The 25,108-nt window shown below is 45.5% G+C and overlaps 3 protein-coding genes across 3 annotated transcripts; all 3 read left to right on the forward strand.

The window, feature by feature from the left end:
* Positions 1-3,827: 3,827 nt before the first annotated feature.
* On the forward strand, positions 3,828-4,781 carry LOC130887918 (olfactory receptor 13C7-like). Its single transcript, XM_057790641.1, has one exon. It carries the CDS (start codon positions 3,828-3,830, stop codon positions 4,779-4,781), a length of 954 nt encoding a protein of 317 aa, XP_057646624.1.
* An 8,920-nt stretch (positions 4,782-13,701) lies between these two features.
* Positions 13,702-14,664, forward strand: LOC130887924 (olfactory receptor 13C7-like). The gene has a single exon (XM_057790648.1). It carries the CDS (start codon positions 13,702-13,704, stop codon positions 14,662-14,664), a length of 963 nt encoding a protein of 320 aa, XP_057646631.1.
* Positions 14,665-23,709: 9,045 nt separating this feature from the next.
* Positions 23,710-24,669, forward strand: LOC130887989 (olfactory receptor 13C7). Its single transcript, XM_057790764.1, has one exon. The coding sequence runs from the start codon at positions 23,710-23,712 to the stop codon at positions 24,667-24,669; it is 960 nt and encodes a 319-aa protein (XP_057646747.1).
* The last annotated feature ends 439 nt before the right edge of the window (positions 24,670-25,108 follow it).

Consider the following 25,108-nt stretch of genomic DNA (forward strand, 5'->3'; position numbering starts at 1 on the left):
AGCTCCAGGTAGATTTCCACGTGTTTAATTGGACCTGAAGGGTGGAGTCTCAACTCAGAGCCTCTCACTAAACTTTAAATTGCTTCTGCGATGGGACCTAGCCCCACAGCAACCCTGTCCTAAGCTCCTTGGAGAATCTGGAGCCCTGGAGAGCAGGGTGGAGCGCAGAGCTGCTGGGTCTAGTGGCTGGGTGTGGTTCACTGGCCCCAGCACAGTGCCTATGGGTTGGGGACCCCAGGGAGCCTCGGACTCAAGAATCAGTACCACCTCTCCATGCTGCTGAGCCCTAAGCTCAGGTATGAGCTTGTAAAGCTAAGATTGCATCTTGGAGTCCCTGACCTTCAGAGTCATGTAGAGAACCAGGAGGGGAGATAATAGTTAAAGAGTTTATGTCATGACAAGACTGCACATCTATCTGGTGCTAGGACACCTCTGAGAGACGGGCCTTGCTTGGCCTGCTTGGTTATGGCTAGGTAGCATCCAGATGGGCAGGTGACTCAGAGCTAGTCACCTGTCCTCACCTTGGTACACTGGCCACATTGCCATCCCACCAGTCTCCCAGAAGCAGTGAACAGAGCTTGGATTGGACCCCACACTGGGTAAGTTCAAGATTACTCCTGGGTCAGTTTTCCTCTAGCTGAAGGGAAGTGCATGGAGTGGGCTGGGCTAGGATTGGATGGACAGACAGCGATTGCTCCGCTCTGAAGGTTGCAGCTTGCAAAGGAGCAGGTAGGTACGGTTGTAAGAGCCTGGGAGGCTGACTTAGGATCAGTGAGAGAAAGAAGTTAGAGAAAGGCAGATTTGATGTCCCCAAAGCACTCTATCAATCCAGACTTCCTGACCAAAGTACTGCACCCCACCCCTCAAACATTTGAGCAAGATTACAAAACCATTCAACATGGAGAAGACCCCTATGGAGGAGGAGACTTCAGTGACTGGATTGGCAATCTGGGGAAATTTTGCCTTCTGATGGCTTTTCTTAAGATGTTGTTCCTTATCCCCAAACTACTGATATCCTGAGATTCTGAACACTATCATGACTGACTAGGAAACACACACACCACCACCACCACCATCCTTAGGATCACATGCAAGCCTTAAACCCCTCCTGACCTCTGTACTGCTCCAACTCTGTCCTGACAGGGGCTGAGACAGGTTAGTAACATTTCTAGGACTGTTGTCTATCAGTGCTTGGGGTGTTTGTTTGTTTTGTTATTTTTTGAGACAGGGTTTATCTGTGTAGCCCTGGCTATCCTAGAACTCACTCTGTAGACCAGGCTGGCCTGAAACTCAGATTTCAGCCTGCCTCTGCCTCCCAAGTGCTGGGATTAAAGGTGTGCACCACCATGCCCAGCTGTGTATTTTTTTAAAGATGTGTTCTCACTATGTATGTAACCCAGACTGTCTTCAAACTCATGATCTAGCCTTAGCCTCCTGAGTGGTGAGATTATAGGTGTGCACCACCATGCTTGGCTAAGAGATTTAAAATGTGTGTGTGTGTGTGTGTGTGTGTGCGCGTGCGTGTGTGTATCAAACAAATTAGAAACAGATTGCCAAGAGTTTTGTTGTTATTTATATTAAGTGAGCTTTTTTGTTTGTTTTCTCTTGTATTTTTTGTTTGTTTTATTGGTGGTGGTGCTGTTTTTCAAAACAGGGCCTATCTACATAGTTCTGGCTCTCCTGGAACTTGCTCCGTAGACCAAGCTGGCCTCAAACCCAAAGAGATCCACCTGCCTCTACTTGGATGATAAGCATGTGCCACCATGAGGAACTGGTTTTGGTTTGTTGAGACCAGGCCTCATTCTGTAGCCTAGTCTTGAACTCATGATCCTTCTGCCTGCTCAATTCCCTAAGTTGATAGGCTTGAGTCACCACACCCTGCAATCAAGTAGGTTTTTGTTTGTTTGTTTTTTAAGCTTTCCAGTTTTATTCTAACTTCTTATTTGTTTTTAAAATTAGCTGATAAAGTAATAGATTTCCATATGGATTTTTAAATGCACATTTTATTTCTACTCATCTCCCTGCCCCCTTACCCCCTCCCCTCTTCCACTTCGTTCTACCACCATCCCCAGGCCTCTTCCCTTAAACCCCCCACCCCCCGTAAGTTGCATGGGTTCCTTTCTTGCTTCCTGACCCTTTCCCATGCTTGCTCTCAGTTGTTTGCTCTATTTAACAATCAGAGGCTAGTATTCGCTATGAGAGAGAACATATGACATTTATCTCTGAGCCTAGGCTACCATGCTTAAAGTAATATTTGTCTGTTAATCAATTTTCCTGAAAATTTCATTTTTCTTTATGACTGAATAAAACTCTACTGTGTGTATTTACCACATTGACATCAGGGTTTAGGGATTCGTTTGTTTAGATTTAGTTAGTTAGTTAGTTGGTTGGTTAGCCTTTTTGAGGCAGGGTCCTACTAGCCTTGCCTGGCCTGGAACCCTCTTTGTAGGCCATCATGGCTTTGAACTTGTAGCTATCTTCTTGCCTCTGCCTCTCAAGTGCTGTTTACAGGCATGTACTATGCTTGAAATCAGGGCATATAACCAGTACTAGGCAGCCAGCTCACACGTCACTTTGTCTCTCCTGTGCAGGGTCTTATGACAGTTGGTGTTCTGAAGCAATTTGGAAGCAGAATTGTGACCATCTGTGGCACAGGTGCTGGCTCCGGGAGGCAGAACAGGTTTGCACGTGTGTGTGTCTGCAAACCTCCGAATGGTGTGGGAAGGCCTTTTTTGTTGTGTTTTCTTCTTCCCAGTTTCAATGTGGGGACTCAAGGGCCCACCCTTCTGGAGCTAAAAATGCGGATTTTGAGGAGGCCCCAACATTGAGGTAAGGCTCTATATCTGGCCACATTTCCAAGCAGTCAAGATGCAGCTAGGCATGGTCATGAGGGAAACAGGGGAAATCTCCTTCTCTCCAGCTTGCATTGCTCAGGGGACAGGGACTCTTTGACTTAGAGACAGAGCTGGAGGGAAGGCTCAGTGGTTAAGAGTTCATATTGCTTTCCTGGAGGACCAGGGTTGGTTGTCTGCATCTACATCAGACAGCTCACAATTGCCTTTAACTCCAGGTTCAGAAGAGCCAATGCTCTCGTCTGGTCTCTGTGGCACAAAGGCACCCACTCAAACACACACACACACACACACACACAGAGAGAGAGAGAGAGAGAGAGAGAGAGAGAGAGAGAGAGAGAGAGAGAGAGAGAGAGAGAGAGAACCATTAAGAAGGTAGGAAACTTTATGCTTTTAAACAAGTATATTCTCAGTGTAGGAACTAAAATTATAACTGAACTTGGTGCGTGAGAAGACCCAGGTTCAGAAGTACGGGAATAAGCTATGGAATGGCCAGGGTCACTGAACTGTGATTGCCCAAGGTCTCCAAACACGCGGCACATAGAATTACTCTCATGGTGGTCCTGTTCTCCTATAACGTGCAGGAAACAGCATATATCAACATTCGACATTACTTTAGCTGTCCAAGCAGTATTAACTACATAGATATCATTTACATCACTAAATTTAATTTTTTTTTCCAGATCTGCCACATAGATGGGCTTTTAGATAACTTGGCTCTACAGTTGAATCTCAGAGAGTAAGTTTTTGTTTTGTTTTGGAACAAGGCCTGACTATGTAGCTGAGCTGGCTTCTAACTTGCAGTCCTACCTCAGCCCCCCGAGTGCTTTGATGAAAGGTCTACACCACCAGCCCTTCCTCAGAAGCTAGTTTCTGGATGCTATGAAAGGCATCGTGTGTTGACTCCAGCAAGTCAAATGATGAGCGTGCATTTTCTGCCTTCAGTATTCCTCGGGATGAAAGACAGAGTTTGAAATGGAAGTATCCAACCAGTCCACGGTGACAGAATTTGTACTGCTAGGTCTCTCTGCCCACCCACGACTGGAGAAAACGTTCTTTGTGCTCATCCTGCTGATGTACCTGGTGATCCTGCTGGGCAACGGGGTCCTCATCCTGGTGACCATCCTCGACGCCCACCTGCACACGCCCATGTACTTCTTCCTGGGGAACCTCTCCTTCCTGGACATTTGCTACACCACCTCCTCGGTCCCCCTGGTCCTGGATGGCTTCCTCACTCCCAGGAAAACAATCTCTTTCTCAGGCTGTGCAGTACAGATGTTTCTCTCCTTTGCCATGGGAGCCACGGAGTGTGTGCTCCTGGGCATGATGGCATTTGATCGCTATGTGGCTATCTGCAACCCCCTTAGGTACACTGTGGTCATGAGCAAGGCTGCCTATGTGCCCATGGCCATCAGCTCCTGGGTGGCTGGTGGTGCCAACTCCTTGGTGCAGATCTCCCTTGCGGTACGGTTGCCTTTCTGTGGGGACAATGTCATTAATCATTTCATCTGTGAGATCCTGGCAGTCTTAAAGCTAGCCTGTGCTGACATTTCAATCAATGTCATCAGCATGGGGGTGGCCAACGTGATCTTCCTGGGGGTCCCAGTTCTGTTCATCTTTGTGTCCTACACCTTCATACTCACCACCATCCTGAGGATCCCCTCCGCTGAGGGCAGGAGGAAGGCCTTCTCCACCTGCTCTGCCCACCTCACTGTGGTCATCGTCTTCTATGGGACCATCCTCTTCATGTACGGGAAGCCCAAGTCCAAGGACCCCCTGGGGGCAGACAAGCAGGACTTAGCAGACAAACTCATCTCCCTCTTCTATGGACTTCTGACCCCCATGTTAAATCCCATTATCTACAGCCTGAGGAACAAGGATGTTAAGACTGCTGTAAGGGACCTGGCAAGTCACAGATGGCTCACCTAGAGAGGGAGGGACATAGCCTATAACCCACATGTTCTGATGGCTCTCACTTGAGAATCTTCATGCAAAGTAGTGTCAGGTGACAGACAAGTTGCCTTAGAGCCAATCAGAGTGTGGTCCACAGACTGACATCACCTGGGAGCTTATTGGCATACAGAGTCCCCAGACCCACAGCCATTGACTGGGAATCTTCATTTTAACAGGATTCTCCTGGGGATTTATATGCTTGCTAAACCTGGAGAAGTCTCGGTTAGGAGTGTGGAATGGAGGCTGTGGTGTGTTGTCTGGATCCCTACTCCTGCCCAGAGATGAAATGTTCATTGCCTTGCCACTGGGTCTGTCAGTGACTGACAACATTAGTTGGATTTCTTTACAGCACCGCCCCCAACTAAGGAGAGCTACCACACCCACTGTTATGGTCTCTTCTCAGGTCTGCCCACAGTCTGTAACCCATCAGCAGTAATACAAAGGATTAGATCTCCCGATTATCCCCAAAAGCCGTGCTGCAAGCACTTCTCTGTGGCAGCCCATGTTCTGCCTCTGCTCCCTTCAACAGCTCCCACAGAACACGTCCTGCATGAAAAATCTGTCCATCAGAATCAGCTTCAGGGAAAGCCAGCCTGCAACACAGAACAACCAGCACAGGTGTGTGAATAGTGTGTGTGTGTCACCTGTGTGTGCCCTTTGCGGCCATTGTCTGTGCTTAGAGAAAAAAAGTCACTCCCTCAAAAGCATTTGCTGAATGAAATCCTCTTAATTGTTTTAAAGACAGAGTCTTATGATGCAGCCCTGGCTGGCCCTTCACACACAGTGCTGAGCTTGACAGTCCAGATAGGGACTCTTAAGACACCCAGGTGACTTTGCCAATGCTACCCTTTAACTTGCATTCTCCTTGCTTGAAGACATGGGTTGCGTGTGCTGAACATCCTTATAAAACTGGGCTAAGATTAGGACTCAGATGGGCGAAACATTGGCCTCCAAGAAAGTGGAAGCTGTCTCTGGATTGAGGCGTGAATGGTCTGAGGACTGAGGGTCCCCAGTCAGAGGGCTTCAGGCCTTCATTTCATTAGAGAGGTGGCAAAGCCCTGGTCAAGCTGAATCCACACACTTCTGTGGCATCTCTGTACATCTCCCCTGTGGCACCGTGGGTGATGATGCCTATGTTCTTCAGGTGACAAAGACGCTTGGAAAACTCTGATGCCAACCCCCTTCTCCTCACCAAGAAATTATTAGTACTAGGGCTTTTCTAAGGATTTAATTTACTTTTTAACTTGTGTATGCGTGTGAGTGTGTATGTGTGTATGTCTCTCTCTCTCTCTCTCTCTGTGTGTGTGTGTTTAAACCTTATTGTTTTAATTTTTAAAAAGGTGTGGAGGGGGGAGTTTCATGTGGCCCAGGCTGACCTCAAACTCTCTGTGTAGTTCCTTCTACCCCCATCACTCAAGTGCTGAGATTTTGGAAAGCCACGGTCTATTTTTATTACCAAAGCGCGCTACTTTCTTCTAAGACCAGTGTTCATGGGTTGCTTTGACAGAAATAAAGCTCCAGTTCAGAGCTCATTCTTCTGCCTCCCTGGCCCTCCCTCCCTTCCTCCTTCCTCCCCTCCCTGCCTCCCTTCTCATTCATTCTGAGAAAAGCTTCCAATCCCTGGCCCTGTATAAAGAGGCACACATGTACCCCATACCAACTGAGGCTCAGCTCTCCGGCCCCAGATGAGGAAATACTTGGTTGAAGGGCTTTGACTAAGCAGGCCTTAGCAAAATTCTAGTTACCTCTCTGGACTTCTGATGTCAGAGCTACTCCTGTCTGAGATTAGATCCTGTGGATCCCTCTCTATTCCCAGTGCTTTTCTGCCGTCATGGTCTCTGTTTGGATGTGCTACACTGTAGCAGCAGGGAGGGTTGCCCCAATCTATGGCAGAAAGAGCCCCTTCCTTACTGGGATCCAAGTTGCAGGCAGAGTCCCCACTGACTGAGAGGATGGATATCTACCATCCTCCCTGACCATCATGGCACCAAGCCTGCTCGTGTTAGATCAACCGAATTAGTTAAAAATGTTTAGTTATAAATAGTAGGAACCCAAAGTTGAGCCAATTTAAACAACAGACTGTATTTATTGTTTATTCATTATTTACATTTCACAGATCTATCATGTACATGTATGTGCATGCACGTGTATGTGCATGTGTGTGTGTGTATCATAGGTGCCATGGTGCATGTGTGGAGGTCAGGGGACAACTTGGATGTTTCTCTCGCCACACAGTTCCCAGGGATTGAACTCAGGCTGTCAGGCTTAACAGCAGGTGCCTTTACCCACTGAGCCATCACGTCAGCCCCTAGTCATTATTTTATTTTGTGTTAGTTTATTTTATTAGAGATAAAGTCTGGCTATGTAGCCCAGACTGTCCTGAACTTTCTTTTTTTTTCTGCTTCTATATCCTGAGTGCTTAGCTTATAGGCATGTAGCATGATGCCCAATTATAATTGTCATCTTACTAATATATGTGACCAAACAGTGGGTGGTTAGAGAGGCTGGCCCACAATAGACAGGAACAAAAAAAATAATAAATGCTGCACAGGAATTCTCTGCCTCCTCCTCTTTCTCATTCTAGGAGATATGATTTATCTAAATTCTCTACAAGGGATGTAACAAAGAGTAGTCCTATTTGAAATTGATTGACAAGTTATTATTGGTTTTTATTGTATATTCTTGCTGCTCAATGTATCTGTCTGCATTGTAGAATAGGCTACATTGTAGAACACATTGTACATTGAGCTATCTAAGCAATTTTCAGGTATATGATGTATTGTCGTTAACTGTGGTCACCATAATGTGCTGTAGAGAACATAAACCAATTTGTCTCATCTAATGGAAAGCTTGTATCTTTGGATCAACACTTCCTCCTTCCTCAGCCACCACCTCCACTCACTACACTACTCTGTCATGGCTTGAATGTATAATGTCCCCCACCTGCTCATGTGTCTGAACAGCTGGTCCCCAGCTGGTGGCACTGTTCTGGGAGGTTGTGGAACCTTTGGGATTCTCACCAAGCTATCAAGAGTGGGTCCTGGGAATGGGTGATAGAAACTAGGAGATCCCAAGCTCTATCTGACTGGTCAGCCTAGCCAAAGTGGAGAGTTTCTGGATCAAGGAAATCCTATCTTAAGATCCTAACCCAGTACAACAGAGAAGGACACCCTGTGTCTTCCTCTGGCCTCTGGATTGTGAATACAGGGATGTGCACCCAAACTCTCATGTGTTAGTGACACACACACACACACACACACACACACGTTTGAAGTCACTGATCACATGATTAACTCAATGTTCTGTTTTTTGAAGGAATGCCAAACTATTTTCCAAGTGACTATAGATAACATTTGTCCCCACCAGAAGGTTAGAAGGATTCCATTCTCTTCACACTTTGTCACTGCTCATCAGTGGCATCCTGGTTCTGATATGATGTTACCAGGTCAGGGTGCGGAGGATGTCACAGTGGTTGGGTTTACATCTTCCTGCTGAGGGGTGACGTTGAACTCCTTTTCCTGTGTGTCAGCTGGTTTGAGTTTTGTCTGTTTGATTGTGTTGAGACAGAGTTTCAATGTAGGACCATGGCTTGCCATGCCCCTGCCTCCACAGTGTTAGTGTTACGGTGTGCACACCATGTCCCTGTCTCCTCAGTGCTGGTGTTATGGATGTGCACACCACGTCCCTGTCTCCACAATGCTAGTGTTACAGGTGTGCACACCATGTCCCTGCCTCCACAGTGCTAGTGTTACGGGTGTGCACACCATGCCCCATTACTTCTATTTTTGGGGAAACTAAACTGATACCACTGCCTGTCCTGGGTGTGGCACATGCCTGCGACCCCAGTGTTTGGAAGGTCAATGCAGGAGGATTGGAACTTCAGGGTCATCCTCGGCTAATTAGCAAGTTTGGAGGCAGCCTATGCTATAAGAAACCTAGTCTCAAAAAGCAAGGGGACAAACAAAAACCCTTTGACTAGACTTAATTGCTGATTTTTTTATAAAGAGCTTTTACTTGCCAATGAGCACAGTAATTGTTGGCTCTTAAATAATCCATCCCCATAGCATACTACTTACAGTTTTAAATTTTACTTAAATTTTTAAAAATTTTTATTTATGTGTACATATATACACATGTGCCATGTGCATCTAGGTGCCTTCAGAGGCCAAAGAGAAGGTGGATCCCCTGGATCTAGCATTAATTTTCTTTTTAATGCTTTTATTAATGTCTCCTCCAGGTGTATTGTCTGCGTGTGTGTCTGTGCCATGGGGTGCCCAGTGTCCACAGAGGCAGAAGATGGCATCTGAGCCCTTAGAACTGTAAGCTGCCAGGTAGGTCCTGGGAACTGTACCAGGATCTGCAAGAGCAGCCAGGGCTCTTAACCACCAAGCCACCTCTCCAGCCACCCCCCTTTTAAAGTAAGAGTGTAAAGGCTTTTACAAAAGGATCAGAGTGAAGACCTCATCCAATTTTAGATGAGGCATCTGGCTTATCTTCCTAACATTTGAGGACAGCAATTCATTTCATTAATTTGCCTTTAATGGGTCCATTCAACCACTCAACTTTATTTTTTATGAACAAAACCCTTCCTACCCTTTTCAGTTCAGGCTGTGTGATTTATTTACCTATTTAAATTGTGTATGTCTGTATGTTAGTGCAAGCTTGTTCTGAGTGGGTGGACAGGTGTGTGGGGATGCACGTGCACCTGGGGACTGAGGACAACCTCTGGTGTTACTTCGAAGGAATGCCGTCCACCTAACTTTGGGACAGGCTCTTTCGTTCACATGGAGTATGCCAAGTGAGCTAGGCCTGTTGGTCCCCATAGATCTGCCTATCTCTGCCTCTTCAGTGTTGAGATTTCAAGTGTGAGCAACTGTGTCAGGCTTTTCTACGTGGGTTCTGAGGATGAAATGCAGATCCCAATGCTTGCAAGATGAGAACACTAGACGAAACCATCTCCCCAGCTCCAGTTTGCACAGTTTAAATGAAGTTGGGGTAATGTCAGGGTCATCAGTTGGCTCAAGGAGGCCTCTTTGTGCTGCTTGTAGCTGGGAGAGATGCCTGCACTGTAAGCCAGCAGCTTGACATGGAGGGTGGACCATGTTGTGAAGGAGATGGGTAAAGTTAGTTTAATGAGAAGGGGGGCTATTAGAAGTACTTCTACAGTTCTCCAGAGGTAGCGACAATTTTGATGGCAGTATCCATCTGTAAATTCAAGCCCTTCCTGTGTCCTTATTCACACATTCCTTGACTGTGGGAAGGGCCTTTTTCACCCTGGAATCCTTAGTAGCCACCTCAGGGTCTGCCCCAAGCAAGAGGATAGTTGGGGACATTTGGACAAAGCAACCCTCAGTACTTAGTCTAATGTTATCTTAAACAGCTGCTCGGGGTTACTGGATGACCAGGGTGCCTGTCTCAGCTATGGGGACCATCATCCTCTTGTAGTCAAAGCACAGTTAGGATTTTGTTCTTCCCCTATTCCCAGGAAGGGCGGCAAGCATAGGACATGGGGCAGGATCTTCCTCATCTAAGGAGCACCCCTTTAGTGAGAGTTCGGATTCACACAGACCTGTCTGCTAGTGTCTAATTGGATTTATGGAACACAGGCCCGCAATCCCTGGGAGCCCTTACAGCAAATCTTAAATTGCCTCTGGGATTGAGACTGGCTCCCAAACAGCTAGAACTCTGAACTTTTCCAGGATCCTTGATAAGCCCTCTGGAGAGCCAGGTTAGGGCAGAGGGCAGAAAGCACAGAACACACAGGCCGGGCACAGTTTCAACAGCAGCTGGCAGCAGCCCCTCCAGTTGTCTTTTATCTTCTTTTTTCCTGGGAGTGGGGAAGGGCAGCTAGAGTCAGGAGCAATACGGGCCCCTCCAGCTACCGCCAAGTGTTTATTTCCTTCCTTTTGCTGTGCCCTCTTACAGAAAACTGCCTCATGAGGCAGCGAAACAGATTTGCTATGTGTTCCAGGCCAACAGAAAAGGCTGGGCCAGGTGAGAACAATAGAAGTAGTTGAAACCATCCTTTCCTAGCCCAGCTAGCTTCCAGTCTCTGCCTCACCAGGAGCCCTTCTGCCGGGTGAGTGCCCATCCCCGCCATGGACTTGCTTGCCCAGTGGACACAGGCAGGGTTCTCTCTGTGGCAAGACCTTCTTCAGGTAGGTGAGAGGAAGAGCCGAAGTGGGAACCCAAGGACAGATGGGATCCAAGGGTAGACCTGGGTTCTATCTTCCACATCTCTCAGGTTCTTTATAGAGGGAGTTCCAGCTGGTGGCAGGGATAGGGCAGCATGAAGGGACATAAGTGGAGGGGCAACCACAGAAGGAGAAAGTTTAAGCTTAATGCAAGCAAACTCTAATTATTAAGGCTGACTGATGAAAGAATGAGGGACGTGAGATACATATCAGGTGCTCAAAAACAATTGGGACTTGTTCCCCTGGAAGAATCATGTGGTTGAGGAAGAGCAGTTACTTCACGGAGTCCCTGGCACAGCATACCTCTCCTTTGCCTCAAACTGTCCCTGCCATGGCTAACATCTCTCTTACACAGTGCTAACATCTCTTACACAGCGCTAACATCTCTTACACAGCGCTAACATCTCTCTTACACAGCGCTAACATCTCTCTTACACAGCGCTAACATCTCTCTTACACAGTGCTAACATCTCTTACACAGTGCTAACATCTCTCTTACACAGTGCTAACATCTCTTACACAGTGCTAACATCTCTTACACAGCGCTAACATCTCTCTTACACAGTGCTAACATCTCTCTTACACAGCGCTAACATCTCTTACACAGTGCTAACATCTCTCTTACACAGCGCTAACATCTCTTACACAGTGCTAACATCTCTCTTACACAGTGCTAACATCTCTTACACAGCGCTAACATCTCTCTTACACAGTGCTAACATCTCTTACACAGTGCTAACATCTCTCTTACACAGTGCTAACATCTCTCTTACACAGTGCTAACATCTCTTACACAGTGCTAACATCTCTTACACAGCGCTAACGTCTCTTACACAGTGCTAACATCTCTCTTACACAGTGCTAACATCTCTTACACAGCGCTAACGTCTCTCAAATACTCCTGACGCCTACAACTCGGCTTCTCTGACAACCACACGAGGATAACCTTAGCCTGGGTCTGGTTTCTCTCACCCATCTTCCCGAGCATCAGCCAAAGATACAGAAGTGGAGCAAAGGTCCCACTCACTCCACTCAAGCCCGGCCACAAGACAGGTTTCTTAGAGCAGCGGTTCTCAGCCTTCCCTATGCTACATCCCTTTAATACAGTTCCTCATGTTGTAGTGACAATAAAATTATTTTTGTTGCTACTTCATAAGTGTAATTTTGATACTGTTATGAGCTATAATGTAAATATTTGATATGCAAAATATCTGATGTGAACCCCTACAAAATGGTCTCAACCCACAGGTTGAGAACAACTGTCTTAGAGGAGGGGACAATACATCTGTTGTCCGGGAATGTCCTAGAGAGAGCGAGAACAGCTTCATAATTGGGACTTCTGCCCTCAGCAGACACGGTCCGGCACAAATGGTAGACAAGAACATGTGGGATGAGATAGAGTCTAGGGGAGAGTGGGGAACCCCTGGTCCTGTCCCAGCCCTGGGGTTCTCTCAGAGCTTCAGTTTCCTCATTGTTTTAAAACACGTTTTATCTTTATTTCTTTGTATGTAACATGCACACACATATGTACAGTGCTCACGCAGAGGTCAGAGAACAACTCGAAGGAGTTAATTCCTTCTTTCCATCTTATGGGCCCTGAGAACTGAACTGGGGTTGTCAGGCTTGGCAGCCAGTGCCTTTGCCTCCTGAACCAGCTGTCTGGCCCCAGTGTCCTCATTCTTAACTCGAGAAGTCAAGGCTTAAGGTCTTCTCTAACATACAGGTCTGCAGTTCTGTCCCTGTGGCCCCTGGCTCTCTCCATGAGCCAGACCTCTGTCAGCCTGAGCAGAATTGTCTCACTTGCTTTGCAGAATGCATTACGATGGCACTGTGGTGGCTTTAATGGTCGAGTACAGAAGGGGCTGAGTTAGGAGCTGCAACTCAGACAACTGCCCAAAGCACAGTCCAGTCACAAAGGGGACACAGAAAGCACAAGACACTTGTCCTTCAGGGGTGTGGAGCACCGAGGCCAACTGTTGAGCTATGGGAGAGAGGATACAGCTGTGCTTCTGTGAGGGCCACCATGCCTGGCGGCACACAGACTCTATCTCGATAGTGACACTCAGTGACAGCATCCATCAAGGTCACAAGAAACAAAGATCAAGCCAGGCACTGTGCAACAAATAGAAATTAGTTCTGGCTAGACTCTCACTGCCTGGCCTCTGCCCACCATGCTGTCGCTCTATGGAGCTAAATTATCAGCATAATATTATTGTGAGGGAACAGAATGAAACTAGAGGGCAGAGATGATGCCAACAGCTAGCATTACCGAGAGTGACAGCAGCCTATGAGAGTGGTGGAACGGTTCTGGAACAAGCAGGGGAGCCAGAGGAGTCTGTGTCCCTCCCCTCTTCTGGAGCCATGTAGCATTTTAAAGACTTCCTCTTTGTGGTTTTCATGTAGCCCTGCGTGCATAAAGAGACACATCCCTTCCTTCAGGCATGCCAGCTCTACTGGCCCGAGTATACCACGACTTTCCATGTATCATGGTTGATTAGTCCGTCAGAGGCCTTTTCCTGCTTGAACCAATGCATTCTGACCTCTCTGGTAGCCTGGTAGTGAATTTTATCCCTTCAACACTGATTTTACACGCTGATATCTAAAGGGTAAATCTAAATATACCTTCTAGAAGCATGCCCATATGCTGGTCCCGGTATGTGCTTGCTGACTTCCGTTTTCATGAGAGGGAGAGACCATGAGAAATGGAAGTGTTCAACCAGTCCATGGTAGCTGAATTCATCCTGCTGGGGTTGTCAGATCACCCAAAGCTGGAGAAAACGTTCTTTGTGCTCATCCTGCTGATGTACCTGGTGATCCTGCTGGGCAACGGGGTCCTCATCCTGGTGACCATCCTCGACGCCCACCTGCACACGCCCATGTACTTCTTCCTGGGGAACCTCTCCTTCCTGGACATTTGCTACACCACCTCCTCTATCCCCCTGGTCCTGGATGGCTTCCTCACTCCCAGGAAAACAATCTCTTTCTCAGGCTGTGCAGTACAGATGTTTCTCTCCTTTGCCATGGGAGCCACGGAGTGTGTGCTCCTGGGCATGATGGCATTTGATCGCTATGTGGCCATCTGCAACCCCCTTAGGTACCCAGTGATCATGAGCAAGGCTGCCTATGTGCCCATGGCCATCAGCTCCTGGGTGGCTGGTGGTGCCAACTCCTTGGTGCAGATCTCCCTTGCGGTACGGTTGCCTTTCTGTGGGGACAATGTCATTAATCATTTCACTTGTGAGATCCTGGCTGTCCTGAAGTTAGCCTGTGCTGACATTTCAATCAATGTCATCAGCATGGGGGTGGCCAATGTGATCTTCCTGGGGGTCCCAGTTCTGTTCATCTTTGTGTCCTACACCTTCATACTCACCACCATCCTGAGGATCCCCTCCGCTGAGGGCAGGAGGAAGGCCTTCTCCACCTGCTCTGCCCACCTCACTGTGGTCATCGTCTTCTATGGGACCATCCTCTTCATGTACGGGAAGCCCAAGTCCAAGGACCCCCTGGGGGCAGACAAGCAGGACTTAGCAGACAAACTCATCTCCTTATTTTATGGGGTGTTGACCCCCATGCTGAACCCCATCATCTACAGCCTGAGGAACAAGGATGTGAAAGTTGCCGTGTGGAACCTGGTGGGCCAGAAGTGCCTCGCTCAGGGATTGTGAGGGAAGTGGGTTAATTTCTGGTTCTGTGTACATCGGGGCTCTACTAGGAATGACCACTTATTAAGCATAGACTTGCTCGGTCCTACTGATCAGTTTGGACTGAGTTGTTGAGTGCCTGAGGCTAGACCATAAGCTCCTTAGACTAAAGACAGTGGTGGTACTTTAGTACAATCACTGGCCTTGAATCCAGAAAAATAGACTGTGAAAATCAAATATTCTTTCTATGCCAAAAAAAAAAAACCAATAAAACTTGGTGGAAAATATGCTTCTCTCTTTATCAGTAAAGACTAGTTGGGATGTGTGTGTCATGTTTTGTTGCTGTTGTTGTACAGTCCCCAACTCTACAATTGGAAGCACACTGTGAGGAAAACTCAATTCTTATTTTATTTTGATTTAAACAGAGTCTTGCTATGTGGCCTAAGTTGGTCTGGAATATTCCACACATACTCCCAAGTGCAGAACATTTACATCACTTCCAAAGGTTCTCTCACACCCCCTTGTAGCCAGTCCACATCCCCAACCCCAAGAACTCCTAAGTAATTTCTAGAAAGTTTTGTTTTCTAGAAATTTCAGACATTAGATTGTGCATTTATTTTTATGTCTGAGATTTTTTTCTTTTTCTCTTTTATGTTTTAGATGTTTATCAGTGGTAACATGTATCAAGAAAAAGGAGTCATGAATTCAAGGGGGAGCACAGAAGAAGCTGGAGGGTGAAGAGGGAGGAATGGATATGATACAAATGCAGAGTACAGTGTACTCATGCATAAAATTCTCAAAAAATAAAAGTGTGATCTATATCTAAAGCCGAATTTAAATGGAATGTTGAAGCTTTAAATATATTCTAAAGAACAAAATAAATCTAATGTGTGTGGGGGAAGGGAATTGTAATACAAACTACAAACAAACATAATTAAATGGAAAAGAGACCATAGAAGACATTAACAACCATCCCTTGCAACCTCGGAGGATCTCTGATGCACAGACTGCGACTACACAGAGTGGACCAAGAGGTGAGTGACCAGTTCTCCAGCTGGGCAGCCCAGTCTCTAGGCCCTTGGTACCAGGGCAAAACCCTGGGCCTCTTCCCCACCTGCCTCAATTTCACTGCTGGCTAGCAGGCAAGCCATCTGCAGGCAGGCTGCTTCAACACCCCACCAACATTGATTGGACCTTGTAAATCACAAGTCTCCACCTCCATACCTGCCCATTCCTGGAGACACTGCCTGTACCAATGGGAAGACATGGGTAAGCACCAATGCAAGAATTCATTTAATAATCTAAAATGCAACATGGTAACACCAGAACTCAGTGGACATACAACAAGATCTGATCATCCTAGCCCAGAAGAAGCAGAAGAAAATGACCTTAAATATAACTTTATGAAGATGTTAAAGACATTCAGAAAGAGATGAAAAATTCCCTTAAAGAAATGGAAGAAAAGACAAATAAAAACTGAAAGAAATCAATAAATCTCTTAAAGAAATCCAAGAAAACCAAGAAAAAAAACAATCAAACAGGTGACATAAACAGTTCAAAGAGTTCAAGATTTGAAAACTGAAATAAAGGCAATAAGAAAACACAAACCAAGGGAATTCTGAAATGGAAAATCTGGGTAATTGAACAGGAACTATAGCTGCAAGCATAACCAACAGAATACAAGATCTGGAATCTCAGGCATTAAAGATTCGACAGAAAAAAAAATAGATTCATTGGTCAAAGAAAATGTTAAATCCAACACAGAAAATCTGGAACACCATGAAAAGACAAAACCTAAGAATAATAGGGATAGAAGAAGGAGAAGAAGTCAACTAAAAGGCACAGAAAATATATTCAACAAAATCATAGAAGAAAACTTTCCCAACCTAAAGAAGGATATCCCTATGAAGGTACAAGAAACTTACAGAACACCAAATAGACTGGACCAAAAAAAAAGTTCCCTTGACACATAATAATCAAAACACTAGACATACAGAAATTAAAAAAGAATATTAAGAGCTGCAAGGGAAAAAAGGTCAAGTAACTTATAATGGTAGACCTATCAGAATTACACCCAACTTCTCAATGGAAACTATGAAAGCCGGAAGGTCCTGGAGAGATGTACTGCAGACACTAAGAGACTACAGATGCAAACCCAGACTACTATACCCAGCAAAGTTTTCAATCACCATTGATGGAAAAAACAAGATATTCCATGACAAAACCAAATTTAAACAATATGTATTCACAAACCCAGCATTACAGAAAGTACTAGAAGGAAAACTCCAACCCAAAGACGCTAGCTCCGTACACAAAAACAAGACAACAGATAACCTCACGCCAGCAAATCTCAAAGAAGGCAAACACACAAACACTAACACCAAAAAATAATAGGAATTAACAATCATTGGTCATTAATATCTCTTAATATCAATGGACTCAATTCACTTATAAAAAAGACACAGGCTAAGAGAATGGATAAGAAAGCAGGATCCATTCTTCTGCTGTATACAAGAATACCTCAACCTCAAAGACAGACATTGCCTCATAGTAAAGAGTTGGGAAAAGATTTTCCAATCAAATGGTCCTAAGAAATAAATATATGTAGTTATCCTAATAGTTAACAAAATAGACTTCAAACTAAAATCAATCAGAAGAGATGGAGAAGGACACTTTATACTCATAACAGGAAAAATCCGTCAAGATGAAATTTTAAACCTGAACATCTATGCCCCCAATACAAGAGCTCCCACATATGTAAAAGAAACACTACTAAACCTCAAATCACACATCAAGCCCTACACACTAATAGTGGGAGACTTCAACACCCCACTCTCCCCAATAGGCAGGTCAACTAGACAGAAACTTAACAGAGAAATAAGAGAACAGATGTCATGACTCAAATGGACTTAACAAACATCTATAGAGCACTTCACCCAAGCACAAAAGAATGTACCTTCTTCTCAACACCTCATGGAACCTTCTCTAAAATTGACCACATACTCAGTAACAAAGCAAACCTCAACAGATACAAAAAAAAATTGAAATAACCCCATGTATCTTATCAGATCATCATGGCATAAAGTTAGAAATCAATAACACTAATTGCAGAAAGCCCACAAACTCATGAAAATTGAAAAGTACTCAGCTGAATCACCCTTGGGTCAAAGAAGTTAAAGACTTCCTAGAATGAATGCCCATCATACCCAAATCTATGGGACACTATGAAAGCAGTGTTAAGAGGAACGCTCACAGTACTCGGTGCCTACATAAGGAAAGTGGAGAAATCTCACACTAGCAACTTCATAGCACACCTGAAAGCTCTAGAACAGAAAGAAGCAAACTCACCCAGGAGGAGGAGATAACAGGAAATAATCAAATTGAGGGCTGAAATCAATAAAATAGAAACAAAGTAAATAATACAAAAAAAATCAATGAAACAAAGAGCTGGTTCTTTGCGAAAATCAACAAGATAGACAAACCTTTATCCTAACTAACCAAAAGTCAGAGAGAGAACATCCGAATTAACAAAATCAGAAATGAAAAGGGGAACATAATAACAGACACTGAGGAAATCCAGAGAATCATTAGGTTATACTTTGAAAAACTTGTACTCCACAAAATTGGAAAATTTAAAAGAAATGGATAATTTTCTGGATAGGTACCACAGACCAAATTAAATCAAGACCAGATGAACAATTTAAATAGACGTATAACCTGTAAGGAAATAGAAGCTGTCATCAAAAGTCTTCCAACCAAAAAACATCCAGGGCCTGATGCTTTCAGCACAGAATTCTATCATAACTCCAAAGAAGAGCTAATACCTGTACTCCTCAAATTGTTCCACACAATAGCAACAGAAGGAACATTGCCAAACTCTATTTACAAGGCTATAGTTACCCTGATAATACCAAAACCATACAAAGGCTCAACCAAGAAACAGAATTACAGCCCAATCTCCTTCATGAACACTGATGCAAAAATACTGGTAAACAGAATCCAAGAACACACCAAAAAAAATCATCTATTATGATCAAGTAAGCTTCATCCCAGAGATGCAGGGATGGTTTAATATACAAAAATCTAACAATGTAATCCACTATATAAACAAACTGAAAGAAAAAAACATATGATCATCTCATTAGATGCTGAAAAAAATTATAAAATACATCATTCCTTTATGATAAAGGTCTTGGAGAGATCAAGGATACAAGGAACATACCTAAACATAATAAAAGCAATATACAGCAAGCCAACAACGAACATCAGATTAAATGGAGAGAAACTCAAAGCGATTCCACTGAAATCAGGAAAAAGACAAGACTGTCCACTCTCTCCATATCTGTTCAGCACAGTACTCAATGTTCTAGCTAGAGCAACAAGACAGAAAAGATCAAGGGGATACGAATTGGAAAGGAAGAAGCCAAACTTTCACTATTTGCAGATGATATGATAGTACACATTAGTGACCCAAAAAAATCCAGTGAAGGAACTCCTACAGCTGATAAACACCTTCAGTAATGTGCCTGCATACAAGATCAACTCAAAAATATCGGTAGCCCTCCTTGCCTTGGCAGAATAGGGGGTGGGAAGGGCTTGTCTCTTAAAGGGACAAGACAGACCATTACACCCATGAGACATGAGAAAGCAGCAGAGACTAGGAGGAGGTTAAAGGTGGGATAGAGATGGGGGGGTGAAGAAGGTGGGACGAATCCCCTACAGTACATTTTGTTTGTTTTTGTAAATGACATAACAATATCTAATACATGGTATGTTGGTGGTTTTTTATTTTTCAATTTATTTCTTTATTATTTTTTGAGACAGGGTCTCATTGTATTATAGCCCTGGCTGGTCTGGAACTCGCTGTGTAGATCAGGCTGGCTTTGAACTCACAGCAATCCTTCTGCCTCTGCTTTCCAAGTGCTGTGATTAAGGATGTGAGCCACCACACCTGGCTTGTACACTAATATTTAAAAAATTAAAACCTGCTAAGTAAAAACAAGTAAATGTTGCTGAGATGCCTAGATAGCCATATGAGGAAATGATCTTCACTTCCTAACTCATACCATACACAGAAGTTAATTCATTGTGGATCACGGATCTAAACCAAAGCTAAAACTATGAAATTTAAAACATAAAAAAATACCTTTATGACTAGGGGTAAACAAATTTTTCTTAGAGAAAAATAATGACAAAAAATGATAGGGTTGATCAAAATATAAGACATCAGTTCAGCAGAAGACGCAGTTATGAAAATAAGAGCATATGCCAGGCATGGTGTGTCATTGAGGCAGGAGGATAAAGGGCTCAGACCAGCGTGGATGACACAGCAAGACCCCAACTCAAAAGAAACATAAGCCATGACCTGGAAAGCCGTGTGCAGTCCACATAGCTGGAGAAGGTCAGATTGCAGAATGGATAAGGAACAACGCGTGTTCTTTAAAACAATGGAAATGAGAATAAAGGACATAAAAGGTCTAAGTAGATAATGCCCAAAGGAAGACACGCGAGCAACCAGTTACCAAATTAAAAAAAAAAAAAAAGTACTCAATACTCTGTAGTACAGAAACGCAGATTAAAGCCACAGTGAGCACTACACCTGCCACGGTAGCAAAAACTTAAAAGACTGACAGCGGTGAACACTGGCAAGGCTGTGCTGCAGTTAGACCCTTATGCGCAACACCTTTGTAAAGGACTTGCCAGGTTCTTACAAAAAACTAAGTGTGTGTCCCATGGTTTGATCCAGCAACCTCATGCACAGGTGTTTAGCCAAGAAAACCATAAATGTTCAACACTTGTCTATGACAGTCAATAATAGCTTTATTCATAAAGATCAGGATGGAAACAGCCTGGCGGACAGCCAGCGAGGAGGATGGGCAGATGAACCTGGAGCATCCGTGCAATGGAATACTACTCAGTAGTAACAAGGAACCTAGTACCTGCGCATAGTTCTGGGATTCCTGTGTCTAATCTCAACATAGATTTGGCATTCTTGTTTGTTTGTTGTTAATTCAAGACAGGGTTTCTCTGTGTAACATTTCTGGCTGTCCTGGAACTAGCTCTTGTAGACCAGGCTGGCCTACAACTCACAGAGATCCTCCTGCCTCTGCCTCCCGAGTGCTGGGATTAAAGGCATTAGCAGCTTTGACTTTCTTATACCAGAAGCACAGTTTAGTCTACCTTCACATAATTTCTACTCCACTGCCTCCTTCTTGAAGTCTTTCCTAGACTGCTCTCCCTGGCCATGCTATGAACCACATGCAGACAGTCTGATTCCTCTCTCTCTCTCTCTCTCTCTCTCTCTCTCTCTCTCTCTCTCTCTCTCTCTCTCTCTCTCTCTCTCTCTCCCTCTCTCTCTCCACAAGTTTTCTCTGTAGCTTTAGAGCCTGTCCTGGAACTAGCTCTTGTAGACCAGGCTGGTCTCGAACTCACAGGGATTCACCTGCCTCTGCCTCCCAAGTGCTGGGATTAAAGGTGCGCCCGGCCTGATTCACCTCTTGACCCCCACGTCTTGTATGGACTGTGCAGATAAGGTGCAGAGACACCCCCTTCTTGGTCTCTAATCTAACTCCACAGATCATGCACCCTGCTAGGTCTAGGCCCACCCATTAGAACATCTCATAGGACACTTGCTTGGAAATGGCCCATAGGCCCCTTCCTCTCTGTCTCTTGGTCTCTGCCCATTTGTGGTGCAAGAGACCATCAGGTGGTTTCCTCTCTTGCTGTTGGCCCTGTGAGGTCCACAGATCTGGAAATGGCACACCACTTCCGGGGATACCCTGGAGACTGACTCCCCGCCTTCTTCTCAAACACATTTAGCCAAACTGAAGTTTGCAGAAATTCGAGCGAGGAGCTGGAGTGTCTACCCAGAGGTCCCTCGGCAAGACTGGGAGTTTCTAGCAGGTGCGGTGGAAAGAGGAGGCTCATGGAAGGCTTCGGTGTAATTGGATCTTGGGGACATTGTCCCAAAGGGTTAAGAAGTTTCCTGATGTGTCATTCCATTTCTGAACTTTTAATCACTTCAGGGAGTGCTGAGTTCCACGTATGGCGCTGGTTTCGAATCAACACCGCGTGTAGTGGCGCTCATTAGGGACACGGCCTGAAACAGAAGGAGACCAAGTGGGAGGACGAACTTGGAGTGTTTTCTTCAAATCAGAAGTGGAGTCTCAGCCCGGGGCCCCTTACGTCACTGCTACTATTTCCAGCCTGGACACCCTACCTTAGCCTCAGGCACCCCTTATCAGCAGTTTCTAATTAAGGTAAGTAAGGATTCTTGTAAAAAACCCGACCTCAACCTTCATTAGCCAATCGGCATTCCTAGCATCTGACTTTCTACAGTGACTGAGTTTGAGAAGGGAATAAACGAAGCAGTCTCAGTGGTATCACCAAGACTGGGGACCACGCTGGACCCCCCTCCTGAAGCTGAAAACCCTGAATGTCAAGAGACTTCTAAGGTCTGTCAGCCTGAGTTCATGGGTTCACCAGCTTGAGAGACTGACCCACATGGGAGATGGTCCCATCTCACAATGACCTTCCACAGACTCAGGCAGTTTAAGGAGGAGATGGACACTACCATATGAGTGAGAGAAACCCAGAAGGATGCTGGCTCCTTCCGTCTGGAGAATCTTCTGCTGTTCAACGGCTCTGCAAACACAGAGCAGGCTGTCTGAGAATGTAGGGAGCTCTTCCGCTCCAGCAGAAATCAAGCCTGAACTGCAAGGCAGAGCTCAAGTGTTGTTCAGGGAAGGACCTACAATGGGAGAGAAGGCTGAGCTAGATTACTGAGAGGCACAGTCAGAGTTGGAAACAGCAGTCCCAGTGACCCGCTGAATCAAAGTCTTGAGGACTGTTATGTCCACTGATGCCTGTGAGGATGCCCAATGTCTGTGTTTCTTTCTCTCTCTCTCTCTCTCTCTCTCTCTCTCTCTCTCTCTCATCTAAAAGAACTAGGTTCCCAGAAATTGTGAGCCACTATGTATTTTCTCAGTTTATCTTTAAGAAACGCCAGATTCAAACTATTAGGGACATATTAGAATTTCCAGAGTATAACATCACCTAGGAAAATGCTCGCTCTTTGTAATATATCTCTAATACCACATTTCCTTCTCTTTAAAGGCTCAGTAGAGTTCTATATTCCCAAGAGAGCCTCTGTGAGCCCAGTTCCCACTGATGTCCTCTGCAGAACCCCTCTGCTTCTCCTCTCTACTAGGCAGTGAGTCCCCCTAAGCCCAGGTCATGGATCATTTACGATCCTCATAGCAACTGTTACACCCACCTGCTGACTGATCAAACAAGTATTTTTGTGGCTGGATATTCAGACATATTGGATAGATTAATGGAGGATGGATACATGGATAACTGATTCCAATAGACGGAAAGCCCTGGGGCTGGCGTTACAGGAAATCTGGAGAGTAACGGAGTGTGTTTTCTCTGAGAAGGCACCAGACCAAAGCAATGGTTTTGGTAAGTGTGGTGGCTCACATCCCAGCACTCAGGATGCTGAAGTAGGAGGATAGTCATTAGCCCAGCCCAGGTTAGCCTCAGTGAGAATGAGACCTACCAAACAAAAGCGAACGGAACACAAAATACATAAACACAGAAATGAAGGAAGGTAGGGAGGGAAGGAGGGAGGAAGAAAGACAGGAAGAGAGGGAGGGAAGGGGAAGGAGGGAGGGAGGGAGAACTTTTAAGGCAAGGACTCACAACTATGTCTCTAACATCTAGCACAAAGTAGGGGAAACACGAAACATATTTAGTCCCTTCTCTGAGTACAATCTCTGGTGAATTGCCATACAGGATACAACGTGGACAAAATCAATGCTTTGTGTATCATTTTATTGATCAGATGCATTAAATCATCGGATTTGTAACGTTGTTTTTAACCCCCAGTTGTTGCCATTGATTTTGTTGCTTCTTTTTCTTGCAAAGAAATACTTCTGTAGGATTTCAGAGCTGTCTTTTAATCACTCTGCCAAACTGGGACTGCAGACCTGATGTCCTAACCCAAAGCAAAGTAAAATGTTCGGCTTGGAGCTAAGCAAAGGCTTCAGTTGACAGAGACCACACAGAATGGAGAGGAACAATCAGACCTCCCCTGTGACCCGCTTCATTCTCCTGGGCCTCTCCGCCCACCCAAAGCTGGAGAAAACCTTCTTCCTGCTCATCCTGCTGATGTACCTGGTGATCCTGTTGGGCAACGGGGTCCTCATCCTGGTGACCATCCTCGACGCCCACCTGCACACGCCCATGTACTTCTTCCTGGGGAACCTCTCCTTCTTGGACATTTGCTACACCACCTCCTCGGTCCCCCTCATTCTCGACAGCTTCCTGACCCCCAGGAAGAGCATCTCCTTCTCAGCCTGTGCCTTGCAGATGTTTCTCTCCTTTGCCATGGGAGCCACGGAGTGCGTGCTCCTGAGTATGATGGCGTTTGATCGTTATGTGGCCATCTGCAACCCCCTTAGGTACCCAGTGATCATGAGCAAGGCTGCCTATGTGCCCATGGCTGCCGGCTCCTGGGCAGGTGGAATTGCTGCCTCCACAGTTCAAACATCCCTTGCAATGCGGCTGCCCTTCTGTGGGGACAATGTCATCAATCACTTCACCTGTGAGATCCTGGCTGTCCTGAAACTGGCCTGCGCCGACATCACCATCAATGTCATCAGCATGGGCGTGACAAATATAATCTTTCTGGTGGTCCCGGTTCTCTTTATTTCTCTCTCCTACACCTTCATACTCACCACCATCCTGAGGATCCCCTCCGCTGAGGGCAGGAGGAAGGCCTTCTCCACCTGCTCTGCCCACCTCACTGTGGTCATCGTCTTCTATGGGACCATCCTCTTCATGTACGGGAAGCCCAAGTCCAAGGACCCCCTGGGGGCAGACAAGCAAGACCTTGCAGACAAACTCATCTCCCTCTTCTATGGGGTGGTGACCCCCATGCTGAACCCCATCATCTACAGCCTGAGGAACAAGGACGTGAGGGCTGCTGTGAGGAACCTGGTGACTCAGAAGCACTTAAAGCAGTGACGGGGAAGGGGTTGCCATGGTTCCTGTATAATCCTTCGACAAGGATGTACAATAAATCCTAATACAAAGAAGGGCCCTGATGAAGGGGACGATTTCAACGGCAATTCTCCCACCTCGTCCTAGAAGTATCCTCAAATGTGCATAACTGTTTCATTGAACACTCTGGGCATCACACATCACTTTTAAAGCTTTTTAAAAATTATTGATGGGTTAGTGTGAGAGTTTATGTGCACCACACGCGTGAAGGAATACACAGAGGCCAGAAGAGGGTGTCAGATCACTCCAGTCTTGGGGACAGGTGGCTATGACTGCTATGTGGGTGCTGGGAACTGAAGCAGGTCCTGGCAAGGACAGTAAGTGCTCTTAACCACTGACGTGTCTCCAGCCCCACGCCTCAGGCTTGTTCATGAATACTAAAATGTAGAGGTCAAGAAAAGAT

The sequence above is a fragment of the Chionomys nivalis genome, chromosome 16, assembly GCF_950005125.1.
Source record: "Chionomys nivalis chromosome 16, mChiNiv1.1, whole genome shotgun sequence".
Taxonomy (NCBI): Eukaryota; Metazoa; Chordata; class Mammalia; order Rodentia; family Cricetidae; genus Chionomys; species Chionomys nivalis.